The 22,073-nt window shown below is 32.5% G+C and overlaps 1 protein-coding gene across 1 annotated transcript in view; it reads right to left on the reverse strand.

Moving 5' to 3' along the window:
• Window positions 1-212: 212 nt before the first annotated feature.
• The window catches only part of LOC123667951 (segmentation protein even-skipped), a 40,164-nt gene continuing 18,303 nt past the window's right edge, over window positions 213-22,073 (reverse strand). The window contains exons 2-4 of the mRNA XM_045601779.1: window positions 9,710-9,773; window positions 7,558-7,690; window positions 213-536 (exon numbers count right to left, since the gene is read on the reverse strand). Coding sequence (XP_045457735.1) covers window positions 213-536; window positions 7,558-7,690; window positions 9,710-9,773 — 521 coding nt within the window. The remainder of the gene's footprint in view (window positions 537-7,557; window positions 7,691-9,709; window positions 9,774-22,073) is intronic.

Here is a 22,073-nt window from a genome sequence, read left to right on the forward strand (position 1 = left end):
AGTGTGTCTGCAATATTAAACTTTTTACTTAACAGTAATAAAAAAAAAAAAACGCAGTAGCCACAATTAGAGCATTCTTAAAACGCTTTCTAGTTTTCCCATAAAAAGTGAAATAAAAAAATCATAATTAACATTTTATGAGTATTGTTAATACACCTTAAAAAATCTAGTTGGTTTATTCCTAAACTATACTAAACTTATCAATTCTAAGCTTATTTATCAACGTTTAAATTGAAATTTTGGTACGCCGGTCTCAGGTTTGACTCTGTGTTTACCGGGGACGTTGGGGTAGGGGCTATGTAGGGGTATCTTGGGTAGGGGGGGTAAGGGTAGGGGTAGCCGGAGGGGAGCAATTGTGGGTTGTGGAAGGGGGGTAGTATTGTGGGGGAGGGGTAACCGTAAGGTAGTCCTACTGTTGATGCAGCGGCTTGGAGGATGGAGGCAGCGAACGCTGGGTCGCTGTATACTGCAGCGTAGGGCCAAGCGACAGCTATGCGCTGTCTTTTGTCTTTCATTCTTCGATTTTGGAACCATACCTGTTGAAAAATGAGTATTTATATCAATATTAAGCTAATCATATATATATATAATTCTCGTATCACAATGTTAGCTAACATACTCCCCCGAAAAGGCTGGACCGATTTTTATGAAATTTTGCGTGCATATCAGGTAGGTCTGAGAATCGGCCAAAATCTTTTTTTCATACCCCTAAGTTATAAGGGAGGAGATTAAGGGGGTTAATAACATATAGGTATGGCAAAATAACGTTTGCGGGGTCAGCCAGATAAACGCCTCACACTTAAATGTCCCAGGTTGGGTTTACGCCTGTAACCACACACACACACACACACATACACATACAAAATGAAAAAATACCAGGACAAACATTTGAAAGACCCAATAGGTCTATGATTCATCGAGAGCGTTGGTCGATCCCGTAAGTGCCAATAAAAAGCCCAGTGCCCTGTGACTACGCCAACGCGTCAAAAATACGCTTCGTTCCTTTCTATAAATTAGTTACCAGTGAAATAAAAAAAAGGTTTATGGTTTTGTCGTTTACAAAAATGAGTATATATATATACGCTTCAGCCTGTAATATCCCACTACTGGGCATAGCTCTCTTTCCTCATGTAGGAGAAGGATCAGCGCTCAATCAACCACGCTGCTCTAGTGCTGGTTGGTGGATATATTCCCTATTATGAATAACGATCGCTATCAAGTGTACATGATAACAACCGGGACCGACGACTTAAAGTGCTCTCCGAGACACGGTGGGAAGATCCACAAGGACTTCACAAACACCCAGACCACGGCAAATATCTGCATGGCCAATACAAATGCTTGTTACGTGCGGGGATCGAACCCGCAACCGATATAGATATACTTATTACTTCATTTGACTGATCACTCCTAGTCCCTAAGAACTTCATCATTATACTGTCACCGTGTTTCAAAAAACTGTAAAAAACAATTCGACGACTTAAAAAGGTACAAAGGACGCCGTACAGAACAAAAGATGCTTTAAAATATTGAAGTTATTGTTCTTAAAATCATTTGAAACAAAACGAGCATAAGTCGTAAACTAAAGTCATTTTTAATTAACGTAACGTCATTATTTCGATTATAAAAACTATTTGAATTAAAATAAAAATATACCGAAAATATAAAGAATCTAAAACACAAAAAAAAAATTCAAATACTATGGACAATAGAACAAATATCTTAATTTCAATTATACATAGTTTGAATATAATTTAAAAAAAAAGAATAAAACATAAAACAAAAAAAAAACATATTCAAATACTATAAACAATTCAATAAACGTAGGTAATGATTTCGATTATAAAAACTCTTTGGCTTAAATTTAAAAAAAAAGCAAAACAAAATATAAAACTCGACGCCATAAAGAACCTCAAAGTCGAATCAGGCCAAGCGGGTACCAATAAATACCTAATGCGTTATCACTCTGCTTAATTCCTCGATTATTCCTACATTTACCATATTCACACGGTGCCGCTAATAAATGAGACTGAAACTCGCAAAATAATAATTCTTACTGGATTTATATTCTTTTTTTTTTTGTGGGAATCAACTCTTTGCCGGAATTTTTGATTAATGGCGCGAAAGAATGATAGAAATCATTTAATAAAATTGACAATTTTTTTTGCCAAAAAAAATTAAATTACTTTTATCTTAGGATTCTTACTTACTTTTAACTAGACGTGTCTTACTGCTTCATTCGAAATAACTTAAGGTGAAAACGTACTAAAATATTATAATATAAATAAATCCTCGGTAAATGGACTATCCAATACAAAAATAATTTTTAAACTGAAACCCTGAGGTTAGCGCGTTCTAACACACAAACTAAATACAGATAATGTGTTTCAAATTTAAGTTATAATAATAATAATGAATACTTCTTATTGTACATCATATGGAAACGTTACAAAAAAAAGTGATACATACAAAGAAAGATCTACAAAGGCGGTTTTATCGCTAAGACCGATTTCTTCCAGACAAAATTGGGGTACAGGATAGACCGTAGAAATTGAAAAGCGGTAGGGAAGTGTACAAAGAGTAGATGAAGAATTGGTATGGAGTTTAAAAGCTATATGATATAAAAAAGAATTAAATATACTTCATATATACATAATATACTTACATACATATACACATACGCATTCTAAAGAACATAAGTTCTGTATACAAAGGCGATCTTATCGCTAAATAGTGATTTCTTCCAGATAACCTTTGGGTACTGGACACGATACAGTAGCATCAGCGGTTAGAAGTGTATACAAATTAAGGAGGAAAAATCAATAATAAATAGATAAAACTACGATATGATAGACTTCCATAATTATTTAAAAAAAACATATAATTAAATATACATATAATATCTCAGTATATAATATACATACATACACAGATATATACATACATATATAAAAATATATATATATTTGTACACATAAACTACAAATCGCGACAGTTATGACTTAATGAGCGACATATAATGCTTTTTAAGGCGTTGCTTGAAGCAAGCTTGTTTTATTGAAAGCGGAAGAGAGTTCCACAGACGGACAGCATTAACAGTAAATTAATTGGAGTAGAAGCAGGTAGAATGGGGAGGAATTTTCAGAAGCAAATAGGATTCAGATCTAAGGGAGCGTTCATGGGAATTGCAAAGAATCGTAAACCGTTCTTTATTAAGGTAATGATGGATGATGGTAGGATTAAAAAGAACACAATAGAGTAGAGTAAGTACGTGGGTATTCCTGCAAAGGCGAATTGGGAGCCACTTGAGTTTACTGCGAAAATCAGAGACGTGGTCATATTTGCGAAAATCAAAAATGAACCTTATACAAAGATTTTGAAGGCGCTCAAGCTTATTTAGTTGCTCTTCTTTGAGATCCAGAAAACACGTATCTGCATAGTCAAGGATTGGTAAAAGTAGTGATTGTGCCAGCGCAAGTTTGGTAGGCAAGGGAAGAAAGTACCTACTGGAGTCGACGGAGTGAACCGACGGCTGCAAACAATTTCTGCTTAGCTCAGTTAGTTGAGGTGACCAAGAGAGATGACGATCGAATCATCTAATTTGTATCAGTCGTACAGAAATTATACGCATATACGCCTACATGTATTTCGGCATTTATTGTTATTTAAATAGATGATTAAATAACAATATAAAATCAAGAAAAAATGTCAAATACCTATAATGTAAACTATAGTTATAGGCATTTATAGTTTGGGCATTTACTTATAGGCTTTATATTCTTAGCCTCAAATGCATGTAACATTTTACGGCAAACGTAAGTAAGAGCAAAATTATGTTCGCAAGTTAAAATAAAACAAACAGTAAACATTAGTAGCCATCTTGGAATCATTAAAACAGTTATGGCCGCAAAATGAACAAACACCCTTAAACCTTTAGAACGTCTTTTGTAAAGGACGTGTTAATTGGCGGGAATTCGCAGAGAAAACGCGCGCAAAATGGCGGACTTTGCAGATGTGTCACAGATAATATTTTAACTTTTAAATTAAAAAAATAACCATATATATTAGACATATTCAGAATTTGACGACATCGACAGTTCAGAATTTGACAGGACAGTAAGTTATAAACATAACTGTAACAGTGAGAAGGCATGTTCTCATACAAAAGAATAGCGTTTAATGGCACGCAGCTCTAATGCGGATTGGCAATCAATTTATTTTTATCGTGAAAAAGTTAGTATAAATACCTCCCACGGGAAACAAATAAACATGAGAAAAAATACCTGAAGTAAAAAAATATTTATACAAATACAAATATCAAGTATGACTATGACACTAAAATATAAAGCTTAAGTTTAAATTTTTTTTATGCGGCCTATTTGCCTCAAACTCATTATACATTAATCGAAATATACATCTTTAACACATTCAGTTTTAATTACGTTAAAATATTCTAAACATTTTAAGGTCTTTTTTACCGTCATAAAAGTTCATCACAATAAACAAACACACAAAAATACCGACTTTTACAACGCATCAAATGGTAGCCGCGTCTTAATTTAATAGTTTTTAATTGGTATAATCTCGCCATAAAACCGGACAGACCATAGAGAACAGATGAACTCTTCATTGAGACGTTTTATTGACTTATTTTTTACGTTGGACTCAAAAAAAAAGCAAAAAAAAAAGAAATAGAAATATTAAACATTGAATTTATAATAAACTTCTAATACACGTGAAATATAAGAAATTATTTCAAAATAGATAATATAAGAATAAAAACGTCAATAGGTACACAATCTTTTTTGATATTTGTCTATGGTTATAACGATCTTTTTTTATTATAAATTCTCGAATGTTCCCTATAATGTTCATTAGCATCGTACAGCTACTGAATAATTCGGTCGGTTTCTTTTATTAATGCATATCAACAAATTAGCGTGCATGTAAAATTCGAATGAGCCATAAACACATTTTTTTTTTTATCGCCGGTTTTCTTTTTTTTTGTGGAAGTGATAATTGACATTATGACTGAACTGTTTACGGTTGGATTTGAATTTAAATTGGCGTACGGTATTTTTGTATCAATTATGTTTATTACATAAAAATATTTTATATATTACTTCTACAATATTGAAACTAATTTGATTAATATATATAACATATTAAGAATTACTGAGATTAACTAGCTGTTACCTGCGATTTTGCCTGCGTATGGGTGTCTCCTCAATAAAGTGACTCAAAATTACCGTTATACTAACAAACTTTATACTATATTTCAGTCAGTCAGTCAGTATAATCAGAGCATAAGTATTTTCAACCTTTTCGAACATGTGAACCCTAAAGTTGTAAAGTTCTAGCGACTACCTTCAGATAGGTGTAATAGTCTTGTCACTGATATTATAAATTTTTTATTGTACTGTGTACATTAGGGTCGCGACTCAGTTTGTAAAAAAATGTAAATTCCTTAGTTGGGAATATCTAAAACAATACAAATAATTGTGTTTGCTTGCAAACGAAAAAAAAAATCGACTTCAATTACATCGACAAGTAATGCAACGTAAGTTGACGAAAAAAATTAACAAACGCATTAGTCGTCACTACGATTTTCGGGGACTTTCCTCGATCTCTCTCTCTCTTTCTCTCTCTCTCTCTCTCTCTCTCTCTATATATATATATATATATATATATATATATATATATATATATATATATATATATATATATATATATATTATTTAATTATATAGATATATATATATATATCTATATAATTGAGTAACCTCATCCTTTTTTGAAGTCGTTTAAAAACAAGCAAAATTATTCAATCATTCTACATTTAAAAGGCCGTATTCATATTGATATGTCGTTTCACACTTTTGTAAGTTTCTGCGAATTAGCGGACCAGCAAGAATTGAAGCGATGGAAATTATTGACACACTAATTGAACCATCATACTCTACTCGTAAAATGATAAGTTGATGTAGTTATAGGAAGTGTGTATGTGTGACATACTATACATATAACATTGTATTTTGTACACACACGTAAATAACCACACATAAGATCATGTGATGATCACACATACAATTAGCTTTACCAAGCGAAGCATAATTGCTAATTAGGTACTGAATTCTTTAATTCATCGAACAATCACCTTTGTACTTATATTATGCATTCTACGTGACGTTGGCAAATCATCTGTACGTACTATCTTGGTACTCATCACTTCAAATAACATTATCACTACAGCCTATCGCAGTCCACTGCTGGACATAGTCCTCCTCAAGTTCGTGACAAAAATGGCGTCAACTGATGTGTTTTGCCCATAGTCACCACGCTGGGTAGGCGGGTTGGTGACCGCACGGCTGGCCTTGTCGCACCGAAGACGCTGCTACCCGTCTTAGGCCTGTGCATTTCGAAGCCAGCAGTTGGATGGTTATACCGCCCTCGGTCGGCTTTATAAGTTCCAAGGTGGTAGTGGAACTCTGTTATCCCTTAGTCACCTCTTACGACACCCATGTGAAGAGAGGGTGTGACTTTATTCTTTACTGCCGTACCCACACAGCTACTGGTCAAAGCCATTAATTCTACATAATATCTGATAATAATACTGAAATCACTCCTTTTTCACACGTGTATTAATGCATACTGTAAAATTAAATGTGTGCGTTATATTTTTAGCTGTCCCTACATTTTTAACCGTTCATAATCATATTTACAAACATTTCAAAATACTTACTTAAATTAAGTGTATTTTAATTTATGTATGAGTCACATGACAGCGTGTCAACTGATGTTACAGCAACACCAGTTAGTATGAATGGTGTATTGAGGTCGCGACGTGGGTGGACTGAAATTTCATAACACTGAAGTTCGTTGTGAAAATTAATGAAAATGAATGTGGGTGGTTGCTTGGAGGTTGAATTACTTTTTAAATTGAAACTTACGACATATTACATAAAACAATGAATGAATAATAGAAATAGTGAAATAGGTTGTTTCACTAGCAAATGTGACTGTTGACGGTCCTTTGAAAAAAATCTAATAAAAGACATAAAATATGGACAAATGCAAACCGAATTCTCATACTGAGTTATGAGAGACAATGAGATCTATGATTTTTGAGATCTTTGAAGTTATACTTCTTTTGACTCGTTAGTGAAAAGTGATAAGAGTGAATTATTACGATGCGCGCGCACTCCATCAGAAAACCCTACACCCGTAAGTTAACTAGACAACGAAGAAGAAGTTAGCAACGTGAAGTTAACTACCCAATGAAGTATAACTTTTTACTTGCGTACATAGTACACATACTTTTTTTTTCATTGCGTGTAATCATAACGCCTGTATCTTCACCGAAATATTAGATTGGTGATTCAAAATGACAGTCGTAATAAGTCTTATATTAGTAAAAACGTTTACTGTCTTGAAATGTTATAATAAAAGTACGAAATTTTAAAATCGTATAAATAGGTAGACTTAAACTCAGATGTTACTAAAAAACAGCTATTCCATTTTCATAATTCGAAAACCACAGACAATCATAGACAATACCTTAATCGTAGACTCTGGTAGTTGCAACTGAGTTGCCAGCTCGCACCTCCTCGGTCGGGAGACGTAGTTCTCTTTCATGAACTCCTTTTCTAGACGAGCGAGTTGCTCCCTCGTGAATGCTGTACGATATCTCCTGGAGGAAGAAAAAATATTTATTTCCTTTACACAAAGCGTATACATGAATATTTCTTAAGAAAGTTAACAATATTAAAAGTTATTGTCATCATTGCAGCCTATATAGTCCACTGCTAGACATAGGCCTCCACAAGTTTACGCCAAAAATAACGTGAACTCATGTGTTTTGCCCATAGTCACCACGCTGGGCAGGCGGGTTGATGACCGCAGTACTGGCTTTGTCGCACCGAAGACGCTGCTGCCCGTCTTCGGCCTGTGTATTTCAAAGCCAGCAGTTGGATGGTTATCCCGCCATCGGTCGGCTTCTTAAGTTCCAAGGTGGTTGTGGAACCTTGTTATCCCTTAGTCGCCTCTTACGACACCCACGGGAAGAGAGGGGGTGGCTAAATTCTTTAGTGCCGTAGCCACACAGCACATGTCATATTATACCGCAATTACAAAGTAACTCACAATGATTATTACGTTACCATAGACGCAATTCAGTCATTCATTGTGATTATTATGTGTATGGAATTATGTATATCAAAATAACCAAAACAAAAAACAAAAAAACGAGTGTACTTCAGACCACACGACTGAAAAAAACTTACAAAACTCTCTCTCTTTCTATGTTCACTGACTTATATCTCCGTCTCAATTTCCATTCACTTCGCCCAATCACACTTTTCGTAACGCTCGCGTCATGCTTTTCATGCTCGTCATACTCGTTATGCTTTTTTTTCTCCAGCTTTTTCTCTGAGTCAGACTTGCGTAAAGATGATTTACTTCAAAAATGTATAAACCTCGTAAAAACATGGACAAATGCAGCCCAAATATACCGAGTTATTAGCTATGGGATCTAAGAGGGTTCGTCAACGATTTTATGGGGTCTATGTGATTTTTCCATATTGAAGGTATCGGCATAAATATTGAGCGCTCAGTTACAGAGTGAGAATCGTTTTGCGCATCGTGCAGGAATTGTAAACAAAGCAGATTTGATCAGAAAAGAGAAAAATAAATAAAAAAATGTAACAGCATTTAGTACTCATTGAATATCTGCAAGTACCATAGTTTTACTTCAAAAAAACGTGTTTGTGTTAGCTCCGACGCACGACTGGAGTTTACTTCTACAGATCAACTATCTAAATAGGCACAAAAAAATTTTACTAGTCTAATAAAAAGATTAATACCATATCAAATGGTTAATAAACGAATGAAATAACGCCATCTATCTAGATGGCGTTATTAGAAAACGTGACGAGGTCATTCGTTCAGTAGATTTTTTTTTAATATATTTATGTGCATGTACATGTTTGTATTTATTTATTTTGTATTGTCTACGTATGTGTATAATTTATATGTATATATAATTGTTATATATTCTATTTTTTTACTTATTTATATTTATATACCACCTGCCGATCTGAAAAGCAATATCCCTTTCATTATCAGGTTGTGTGGAAGAAATTGCTTTTTAGCAATGAGATCGCCTGGTTGTACAATTTGTTACTATAATTGCTTGTAATGTAAATTTTGTTCGTTATTTAAATATGCAATAAAGTATATTATTATTATTATTTTACTCTTCATATTTTTTTATACCGGGGCCTCATATGCAAATCGATTCACTCCTACAAAAAAACATATATTCATTCTTATTGCTTTCTAATGTTTACGTAATTTCACTCATAATAATGAAACAACCTTTTCGGATTTTATCGCTGCTTATTAAGTTTTTTAAATGACGCGAGCGTGTATATATAAGTGTATATATAAACATAGATAATAATAATAATTATAATAGTGACAACAATAATTAAAGTAAGGCTCAATATAATTCTATGTCTTTTTGAATGCCCGCCATTTCGAATACTTTACAGCAACCATGGTCACTTCATTCCACTTGATCAACATTGATTGCTATTGTATTTATTTTTCAGTTTAAAAACTATCTTGTGCCTAAACTACTGCGTGTATTTGGCTGATTATTTTTATATAGCGATTTTATCCGCTAATAAAATATTATTGTGATTCTTACCTTATATTAGGATCTGGTGCAGAACCAGTTGAATTCATGGGTTCTGACCGGGGACTCACAGATTCTGTGAACAATATAAACAAATCATTATTATACTAGGAGACATTTAATTATTATTTACTATGGTATTACATTTTATTAGCGTATCTATTATTTTAATGTCATCTTAAACGAATAAAGTGTCACAGTAGTGCCTTTTTAACCGACTTAAAAAAAGAAGGAGGTTACTCAATTCGACCGTATATTATATATTTTTTGAACCGATTTTGATGATTTTTTTTTTCTTGAGAAGGAAATATCCCAATTGTGGTACTATGATAAGGAAACCAGGATCTGATGATGGAATCCCAGAGAAATCGAGGGAAACCCTCGAAAATCGTAGTGACGGCTAGTGCGTTTGTTAATTTTTTTCTTCTTCTTGCATTGTATTACTTGTCGATCGATGTAATTGAAGTCGGTTTTTTTCGTTTGCGAGCAAACATAATTATTGTTTATTCAGACTTGTTTTGCAAATGTAAACTTATTATCATAGAAATTAAATATAGTCTATGACGCTCTTTACGTCTATCTTTTTAATGTTAAATAATAAAATTTAAAGTTGCTTTTGTAGTGACAGATTAGCTCATACAAACATACAAACTATCTTACAAACTTTTATCTATTTATTATATTAGTATTAGGTAGCGTCTTTTTTAAACATTTTCTACTAAAATAAAATATAATTTTCGGCCAACAAACTTCTATCTGAATAAATAGTTCTATGCCCAGCAGTGAGATGTTGCAGGCTGAATCTATCAAATCAATAAAAAAAAACACAAGCACAATACCATAACATTAATATACATAAACATTACTTATAATTAACAGCAATACAAGTATAATGGCTAATATTAACTTCTGAACGAACACTTAACGTCTTCAAAGATGCTCCAAAGGGTTATGAGTACTCGAGCGGCGAGTTTCAATGGAATTATCTTAATTACTGTTTTGTCTAGACATCAGCTACTTGCTGCTTGTACTTAAGTCCTACTTTATAAGGGATAATATTACTTTTACTTTTTAATTTTTATAATGATACACTTTATTGAATTAAAAAAATAAGATTTGACAATGACAGTTCTTTCTCTAATGAATTATAATTTCAATTTCGTGAAATATTTATGCCAATTAAAATTTAAAAAGTCATTGATTGATTTACAGCAACGTACCATAGACATTTAAAAACTAATTAAGCCTATAGATTGACATATCATAAAGCCGCGGAACCAGTAGCTAGAGGTGTTAATTGTCCAGACCGAGTCTCAAAAGGAGTACATTAACAGAGAACAAACACAAATAAGCTATTGTATAATTAAATATTTTCCCATGCTTTCTGCTATGAGTATTTTACAAAGGTACCGAACGGGAGCGATCTTCGGCTTAATTTAGAAAAAAAAGCGAAAAAAAAACAAAAACCGCCGACTTTACAAATCTGATTAGTATTTGAAGTGGTTCTAAATTTAAAAAGGGCGCGCCGTTATTGACACTAGCCGTTGAATGCTTTCAAGTCACGTTTATTGTCTATGTTCGTAATGGCGGCGTGATTAAGACGTTCGATTGTTTCCGGTGTTTCGTATGATTTGTGTCACTTTCAATGCTATTCCGTTGTATATTATTTAATAATTATTTATTTATTTAAAACAATATGTATCTACATCAGTCGAGTGTTACCTTTAACACAAGCAGTAAGTTAAGTATGCACCTTAGGAACAGAAGATTGTTTGTGTTACACTAAAGATACATTAACATAAGATTACATTAAAGATATTTATTTATTATTGACTTACCCTGCAATATTCTGTATTAAGGGTTCTTAACGCAGTTAACAACATCTTTATATTTCGAACTTAAAAAAAATTGAATATAACTTGTTTTTTATCGTGTATATGTATAAACCTATAATTAAAACGCCAATAAATATTAATTAACACAAAATATTTAATATGAAGACTTTCATCAGTCAAAAGGCAGCTATTTTGAAAACAAATATAAACATATTTCAAAAGTACATTAAAAACAAATATCATTATAGTATATTTATTGCGTGTACTACTTGAGACAATCTTTTTTTTTCATTCTGAACCACTTGAAAAGTTCCCATGCTGGGTGGCGACAGATCACTTAAATAATTCGCATAGTCTAGCCTTACTTCCTTTTTGTTAAATGCAACCTATTTAGTCCGAACCTCTGTGCAGCTGTTATGGCGTGTGTCGTTAAAAAAAATGTTGTCTATGAACGCTTCCTGAATTAGCTTCCGTTATGTTATTTTTATATCTGGCGACATGGGATGTGTTTTATAATTGGATTTTAAGTGAGCAATAAGTATGAAACGAATGACGTTTTAATTGATTTCGGTAAAAAAAAACTAAGTGGATCGTCGTCACAAGACTAAAGAGTTTTATTTAAAAAGTATTGCTGTATCTGAAAAAAAAATAGCTACAGTCTTCATAGAGGATACATGAAAAACTGATATTGTCTGCAGAAAATAGACTTTCTAAATATATATTTTTTAAAGAATAAGCATTTATGTGTCTAAATAAGGGATAAAGGGGACATGAAAAACATTTTTCTTTAACACTAGCTTTACCCTCGCTTCGTTCGCAATTAGGATTTCGACATTCCCTTCTCACAAGGGATTACTTTGATCAATTGTAGTATGAACTGATATCATCTTAAGTTTCATTCAAATTTTTTGTCATTATTATAAAATGTCTTAAAAATATTTTTCAATATATGTTCAATGTAAAGAGTAGGACCGGTTATAGTTTAAGTTTTAAATTTCTACACTTCAGCTTATACTAGTCCACAGCTGGACATAGGCGTCCCAAAGTTCTTGTCCACATTGCGTTTGACCAGACGCGGTCTTCACTCCAGCGCGTTTGACCACTCGCGGTCTGCTCCAGCGGCCACCGGTCCTGCGATACAGGTGACCAGCCCACTGCCACTTCAACTTGCTAATTTCGCGGGCTATGTCGGTAACTTACGTTCTCTCGCAGATAGTCTCATTTCTAATTCTATCTTTGAGAGAAACCCCAAGCATAGTCCGTTCCATTGTGCGTTGAGTGACTTTAAGCTTGTGGACCAGTCCCTTCATCAGTGTCCACATCTCGGCTCTATATGTTAACACAGGCAGGACGCATTTGTCGAAGACTTTTGTCTTCAAGGAATTTTCGAGGTGAAGACTCGACGAAGCCTGCCAAATGCCACCCAGCCCAACCGAATCCTCCTATCGGCCTCCTTCTCGAAGTTGTTGCGGCCTAGTTGGATGGTATGGCCTAGGCATACATAATCCTGAACAACTTCGAGAAGGGTACCATCGACCGATACCGGTCTCGATTTGATTTGGTTGTTAAGCATAACTTTCGTTTTGTCCAAGTTCATACCGAGACCGACTCGTCGGGAGGATTCAGCAATATATTTTCATACATTACACCAAACAGAACTCTTAGCGTGTAAAACCGACTTTATTAATGGTCTAGATATTTAACATTATTTATATTTAAATTGTGAATTGTAAATATGAATAATTTTGGAAATATTTCGTTACATTTCTTAGCATTTACACATTTTTCTCTACAGAATCTACATTCCGAATCGGTGGTAACTTGTTCAAAGTGAAATTACCACCGATCCCGAGTTTACTGATCCACCGAGAGCCACCGAGTGTATCAAAGTTTTAATTTGTAAGATATCGATTAGAATGTGCTTTTAAAGCGTATTTAAATAAAATTAATTCTGATTTTTAATATTAAAATTAGAGCCTGTTGCACGGGTTATGGATAACACTTATTGTTAGAGAACTGTATCCAACAGATAAAAGTTTTTGATAATATATCTGTATTGTGCTTAGCATCGAAAACCACTATATTTATAAGCTATTTCTATACTCCAAATATAATTCTAAAAGTTATAGTTTATTGATAGTGGTGAAACAGGTCCTAATGACTTATTTTCCCTCCCACCGCTAAGGTATTCCTATTTATATAATTTATTTGCAGAATAAACTTTATCAATAACTGGCCCTTAAAACAAAACAAAAATTGGTGTTATCCTAAATTTATCTAATTATACTATTAAAAACACCAAAAAGTTTCGTTAAACGGGTATTCAAGTGGTACGAGTTAAAACATGTCTCTCCCTAAATGATTTCGTAACCGTCAGTCATTGTTTCAACATGTGCTAATTGACGGACAAACGTATCGTCATAAACTTGAGAGTAAGGCCGATGACACGCCACTGTAAAGAGTTTATAATGTATTATATTATGTTATCTGTGCACTTAGTGTTGTTTTTTATCTGTGTTAATATTTTGAAAATGGAATTTAATCCTTATTTGAACGATGTAATCTTATGAAGCATCTGATTGCATTTTGAAAAGTAATAGATCTATGAATTACAAATTCAGCAGGTACGCAGACTATGAGCAGTAGACATTAACTAAAAATGAGATGTTTCCAATATTTTTTATAGCAATGAAGCTTACGGTTCTCCTGATGGCAAGCGATTACCGTAATATACAAACGCGTGCAAAACCAGCAGCTTTGCAAGTGTGTTGTTGACCCTGTGTCAACATACCTCACCTCAATCAACCTCAATCAACCTCAATCACCTCAATCAACCACCTCAGCAGCTCTGACTACTCACCACACTCTCTGACTGACTCACTCACCACACGAACAACACTACTTGTGAATGTAATGTAAAATGTAATAACACTTTATTTGGTCGTCATCTTCTGTACCTTTAAACTACTTCCCGTACTACTTCAAACATCAATCAATATAATATTTGCTAACGTACCCTACCTTAATTTTAAATTTGTTTTCAGCGAACTCTCTTCGTGAAGGGGCAAAACTTGTATAGGCTTAAAATGTGTATTTTATTTCAATATTCTTCTTAATTTTTGAATAAGTAAGATACAAATCTAAAAAAAATTTTAGTGACTCATTTTTCCTTAACACTTAAATATAACGTTAATACTTCAGCAAAACGATCATACATTATTATTTACCTTGACCTAAATGGTCACAATGTCAAAAATCTATCAAGCGTTTATGCTATTTACTAAGTACAAAGCATACAAAGATAATTTTTAGATACATTGAATATTTAGACGGAATCTAATAAGCAAAATTTTGAGATGTTATGAAATAGTGTTTGTTTTGCTTTATTAACACTTCCCAATGTAATGATTCCATTTATCTGTACTAATATTACGTATAGGATTTTTATTCATTTTTTTTCACGTGCTAGATAATAAGTAGGTAAAGGTATTAATAATACATATTGGTAATAGTTCTAACACTACTTAAACCCTTATAAAATAAATCATGCTAGAGAACTTTTGAATTGTCATTTAAGAAATTATATTTATATTAGTTTTTAATAATTTAATTATATTTAATGTTAAGCTCCTAACGGGAATGTTAAATGTTCCTATAAAAATCATCGAAGAAATTTATCTCTGTTATGGTTATAAAAAGAAACTATTGGGACCTACAATACTATTAATAACGGATCTAATACAATATTATTTCAAATATATATTTAATCTAACAACTAATAGTAGGTAAATAATACTTTCATCCAACAGCCATCGGCTAAACAGAGTACCTGTACATTACATGTTTAATTTATATATGCAAAGTAATAATTAATTACAGATTACATAATAATATAAGAGTAACACGTAATTAATATTGAAATAAACATAAATAAACAAAGCGATTCCTGTCACCCAGTAGCCATCGGCTAATCCGATTACCTTTACACTAAATGGTTAATTAATAGTGGCATAACCAATTCGTATACCAAATAGCCCTTGTAATGGCCGTAAAGCGATTGCCATCCATTAACAATTGGAATTATCGAGAATAACCATCGCCCTCGCACGCACGCCACGCGCCGTACATTGTTACAGAACAATTACAGAATTGTAGCCATGTTTATTGTCTATGACACGCTGATCGTTACGACCGATTTGAAATTGGAACGTTTATTTCTTTTTTGATTTTATTATAGATACAGATCATAACGTCGCCTCCAAGGAATTTAACGTCTACTAAGTTTTGTTTCTGTCTTAATATGAAAACGATTCATAATCTTAATATTGATCCCAGTATTTTATCAAAAATATATTAATATAGTAAAAAAAATTTTTTTTTCGTTTATACAACACAAAGTTACTAGTAATAAATATTTTATTTGTTACTAGTAACAAATAAAAATTATACGAAGTATATGCCTAACTCATAGATCAAGTTTTTTACTTTATCTATGGCCTAACTAGGGTTAGACGTCTGATTATGGAGTTGACGTATTATTACTTGAAGTTTTTGATACATCCTTATTTCTCAGTAAATAGTTAAGCAATGTGACATATGTGAATATTTTTTATATTATCTACAATACCTATATAACTACTTACAAAGCATATGGCCATACCTACACTTTGTTTTTATATTGGTATAAAATAAACTTATTATTATTAGTAAAAAAAATATGTCACGCAGAGCTTAACTCGATAACAAAGAGTATTAGTTACCCCATCGCATAAACAATTTACAACGTACAAAGCAAAACATTTGAACAATTATCCAATGTAGAACCAATTATACGGTGTCATCCCTCGGCACGCTCCCCTAAACCAATCTTCATAATAAAATCCGTGCTCCGATTGTAATGAAGATAAATATCGCCCTGGGGAGCAAATGGAATCAGTTTAGGCTCAATTGACAGGTTTTACAATCTGGGTAATTAAAAATACGCGTCCTTGCAAATTTTGGCGCATATTCCACCCACGCTTGACAGTTTTTTTTTCTTCTATTGGCCATAGACACGGACGATTGACTTTTGTGGCCAGCTGTGGTCAATTAGTAAGAAATTTCGTCTGTTAATTGGTTTGAATGCGATCGTATTTATTACGTGCTATTTATTTAGTTTTAGAGATTTGGAATGTATTTTTGTGTGTGTAAATAGATTGATCGATGTTGTTGTGTGTGTATCACGGAAAAATTGTTCGAAATTTTTCTATTAAAGTAGTTTAAGGTTAATTTTTTAAAACTTACTTCCATAGAAAGATGATTATGTAAAAATATAATTTACTAGCTATAACCTGCGATTTCACCCGTGTTAATTAACTTAAGGATAGAAGGTACTATAATATTATAAAGTCTTCCGCCGTAAGTAAATGGACTATCCAACAATTAAATAATTTTTCTATTGAAACCGGTAGACACGTTTGCAAACTCTTCCAGCTTTATAATATCACATCTATAGATTTGATATAAGTATAATTATCAAAGCCTTAAGACGAAAGGATACCAGCTCTTTCTCCATACAAAAGTCGAATGATTTCTCCCTGGATGACACTAGATCAAATGTTTTTGTAACATAAAACGTTTAACTGCTATGACCGGCATGGTCATGGTTTTTTTCAAATTCTTATTATCAAGGGAGTAGGAATCTTCAAAAACTAGAAATATGGTCCAATTTTTAATACCTTTTGAGACACTCATTAAAAAAATTACGCACATTTACAATAATTGTGTTTGCAGACAAACGAAGAAAAACCGACTTCAATTATATCGACAAGTAATACAACGTAGGTAGACGAAAAAATAGTTAAATAAATACGCATTATTAAAGATTACTCTAAAAGTTGTAATCAGATCTCGATGAAATTTAAATGTGACCACATGATAAACATCGGCTTTTGATTAAATTTAAAAATCATCAAAATCAGTACACCCAGTAAAATGTTATGCGGATTTTCGAGAGTTTCCCTCGATTTCTCTGGGATCCCATCAGTAGATCCCGGTTTCCTTATCATGGTACCAAACTAGGGATATCTCCTTTCCAACAAAAAAAGAATTATCAAAATCGATACAAAAAAAATATATATAGGTCGAATTAGGTAACCTCCTTCGAATTCGGTTAAAAAAACGAGAGCATACCCCTATTCTATACCCCTTATTACAGGAACATTTTATTCAAATATCTTATTTTATTCAGGTACCCTTTCCTCTTTAAAAAAATGTGTACGCAAAGTAGTTTATTAAGAATCAATGGCGATCTTTTTTTTCACATTTTTCTGATTCAAGTAATTAGTAAGTAAAATTTCCTATATATTTTATAACAATTTTATCTGCAAACGTAAACCGTAACTTACAGTTTTGGTATCAGTTATATCGATTAATTTTAAAACAGACAAGGTAAAGGTATCTACATACGAATCGCATGACAAATCTATCGCTGGAATACCTATCCAGTAATTTTATCTAAAACTTAGCTTTTTCTATACACAATGGTGCGTAGGGTCCACCTAATGGTAAGCGGTTACCCTATCCTACAAAACACCAAGAGCATCATAAACTCCTTGTCGAACCTACCCCCGCTGTCAACGGACCAAATTCTTAGAAGCTCTGGCTACCTTACACGCCACAGGGACACGACACTACTTGAAAAACGTATTGTTTGACCGTGATCTTCTGTAACTACGTCTCAAGCCTGGCTGCTCTATATTTAAGCAACAGTTGCCAAAGGTACCTCAATAAACAGTGTATTGTTAACACGCAAATAATAGTATTGCAAAAAGACTAACAAAATCGAAAAGACTAGTCATTATTGCATTAAATAGTGTGACACTATATTGTCTTTAAATTATGCCATCTTTTGTTGTAATGTTCACAATTTGTAAAATTTACTTTTGTTTAAATATGGAATGGAAATGTTAAAGTATAAATTGTTGATGATGTGTTTTATAAAGGGATCGTAAACTGCTAATAATCGTATTCTTGCCAAATTTTTTTTGCAAACATTCAAAATAGAAATGAAAAAAATTAAAAAAAATAATTCATTCAAATATGCTTCAAAAGCGCTTTGTATATTCATTTTACAAGTTAAGACTATACATAAATTAATTGATCTACGTTAAAAGTGAAACTGACAACAATTCGCTTTTGTATTTTATTAAAGTAAGAACATCCCTACTAATATTGTAAATGTGAATGCTAGTTTGTTTGTTACGCCTTCACGTGAAAACTATTTAACCGATCATCGTGAAACGTTGTACACATATTCTTGAAGGTATTAGAAGTAGCATAGGATACTTTTTATTTAAAAAAAAATCAATGCGAACAAAACCGGTAAAAGCTAGTTTAAAACAAAAGTACGTTAATCAATTAGGAACCATAACTTACATTATATCAATAGCCCCTTCTTATTTTGTCATTTAGCTTGTAATTCTAATTTTTTTTTCTTACACTAATTTTTAAAAACTATAAAAAAGGGCGTTTGTCCCAAGGAGTCTGTGAAAATGACCCATATTAAACATATGAAAAATAATAATAATAAATTACATGATAGTCAGGTATGGTAATAATAATAATAATAATAATCATAAACTTGCAAAAAATAAATTATTACTTGTTTTACTGCCAAATAATTATAGCGTTCACACTTTTTTAACCGACTTCAAAAAAAGGAGGAGGTTACTCAATTCGAACGTATATATTTTTACGTATGTTCGAGGATAACTCCGTCGTTTATGAACCGATTTTGATAATTCTTTTTTTGTTGGAAAGGAGATATTCCTAGTTTGGTACCATGATAAGGAAACCAGGATCTGATGATGGGATCCCAGAGAAATCGAGGGTAACTCTCGAAAATCCGCATAACATACTGGGTGTACCGATTTTGATGATTTTTAATTTGATCGAAGGCCGATGTTTATCATGTGGTCACATTTAAATTTCATCGAGATCTGATTACAACTTTTGAAGTAATCTTTAATAATGCGTATTTACTTACTGAGCGCTCAATATCTATGCCGATACCTATAATATGTAAAAAATCACATAGACCTCATAACAACATGGACGAATTTTCTTAGATCTCATAGCTAATATCTTGGTAAGTTTGGTTTGCATCTGATGTCAAGTATAAATCTTCTTGACTTTGGGAGTAAGCTGGTGAACGCGTGTCGAAAGGGTTACGAAAAGTGTGATGTGGGGCGGTGAATGGAAATTGACAGGAGTGTATAGGTTGGTAGTTAGAAAATACAAGTATATTACTGTAGGAGCAATTAAAGAAGATTTACTTCAGTCGTGTGGTCCAAAGCACACTTGTGTTCTTCCGAAGGGCTCCATATAATTATAACGTTATGTTTTTATAGTTTATTATTTTCAAAGACAAAATATTTTTATTTCTTAGTCTTGGCGGCAACTACAAACAATTAATACAATGACATTTTAAAAACATTTCTTTCATAAGGTCCCTTTCAAACGTACCGTTATCCTTAATTGTCGTTACGTCGACAATAAAATCTAAGTTTTTTAACTAAACGATATTGTATAGCAAACGCAGGTAACTTTGTAACCTTCAAAGAAATTCGAACTATATTTATAATGTGATAGAGTTTAAAAGAGATTAATTTTTTCTATGTTTGTATTATAAAACATTAATGATAGTTTAATGTTTGAAATGAACCGTATTCCGCATGCTGGTTTTGTCGTACGTTTATACGGCACTAATTGAATTACCGAACATTGTTTGATTTCTTTATGAATAGTTTGTGTGTTGCAAACTTTTGAAACAATAAAAGTGAATTCAGCGAAAGTTTATTTAAATGCAACCTTTTTTAAACGGTTTTTTTTAAATAGAAACAATTAAAAATGTTTTTATTTAGCGACGTTCTACACGTGACACGTACACGTGAACTTGGAAATTATAACCTATAAAAGATCACAGCTAAATAAAAATAATAAACTAAATTTTTTTTTTTTTTTTTTGTAAATTATTTGCTATTAGGTAAGGTTTTCATTGTAAAAATGGATATATAATATTGTTCAATTCGTAATAATGACATAGGTACATAATATTTACTTGGTACCTTATCTTTTTGAATAAATAGATACACAAAAAACACTAGCGGCTCACCCCAGCTTCGTATGGGTATTTAAGGAAAAATTATAAAACATTCTTACGTTAGGTTAGGTTGCTAAAAAAAAAGAAAATAATAAAAAATCGGCGGATACCTCAGTGACGCCTATATCGCATAAGCTATTGCCTAGCTAGGCGTTGGTCCAAGAGCTGATGACGAATTTTGGGAAGGTTCTTTAAGCAAACTGAAATTGCGAAAAATTACATTTCATCAATTAGCGAATCCATTCTGAGTGTCTTTTAGTTTCTTTTAGGTTATTTTGCTTCGAAGCATCATATAACATTTGCAAAAAAAAAATAGCCCAAAAAATGTTTTTGGCAACTTAAATTTTTTTACCTTTTAATTTATTATTTATAGAATACGAAAACAAAATAATTAAATTATGTGGTGTCATGGGACACCAGGTAGGAACCAAGTTCTTTCGGATAGTATAGAAGCAACACAATTTGAAAAAACTGTTGAATTTTATATATATTTTCTAGGTTTTGATTTTTTTTTTAATTTTGTTGATTGGTTTTTAATTAAGTACATAAAAGTATTCAGGAAATTTAGTATTTTAGAAAATAAAAAATACCGTAAAATAAAATAAATCAAACAAAATAATAATACTAATAATAATAATTCAAACTATAAAAAACATGTGTCTATTTATTTTTGTCGACAGTATAAATTTACATAAATAATTTTAAAAAAGTTTACCAGTAATATTTTTAGTTTAACAAACGTCATACTTATACAGTCGTGTGACTGACATTACGTCACTTCCGGTATATATTTTTCTTACGGTTTTAGTATCACATTTATTTCAGTTCGGTCGCCCAGCCAAATGTCAAGTCTGCCGTAAGGAACTTCGTTCCAATTATTCAAGACATTTTTGTCGGTTATAATAATTTTTCATACGAAATCTTTTGTTTCATGCGCCGGCCTGAGTCGAAGTTTCTCTTTCACACTCATTGAATACAGTGCTAGGAATCGTACTAAACTTCATTTCATAGTAGCGCGATCGCTGGCGCTCAACTCGTCACAACTATATATATATTTTATGTATGTTCGGGGATAACTTCGTCATTTATGAACCGATTTTGATAATTCTTTTTTTGTTGGAAAGAAGATATTTTAAGTGTGATACCATGATAAGGAAACCAGGATCTGATGATGGGATCCCAGAGAAATCGTGGGAAACCCTAGAAAATCCGCATAACTTTTTACTGGGTGTACCGATTTTGATGATTTTTAACTTAATCGAAAGCCGATGTTTGTCATGTGGTCACGTTTAAATTTCATCGATATCTATTTATAGCTTTTGGAGTAATCTTTGATAATTCGTATTTACTTGACTATTTTTTGTCTACCTACGTTGTATTACTTGTCGATGTAATTGAA

Source organism: Melitaea cinxia, chromosome 29 (assembly GCF_905220565.1).
Source record: "Melitaea cinxia chromosome 29, ilMelCinx1.1, whole genome shotgun sequence".
In the NCBI taxonomy this organism is placed as follows: domain Eukaryota; kingdom Metazoa; phylum Arthropoda; class Insecta; order Lepidoptera; family Nymphalidae; genus Melitaea; species Melitaea cinxia.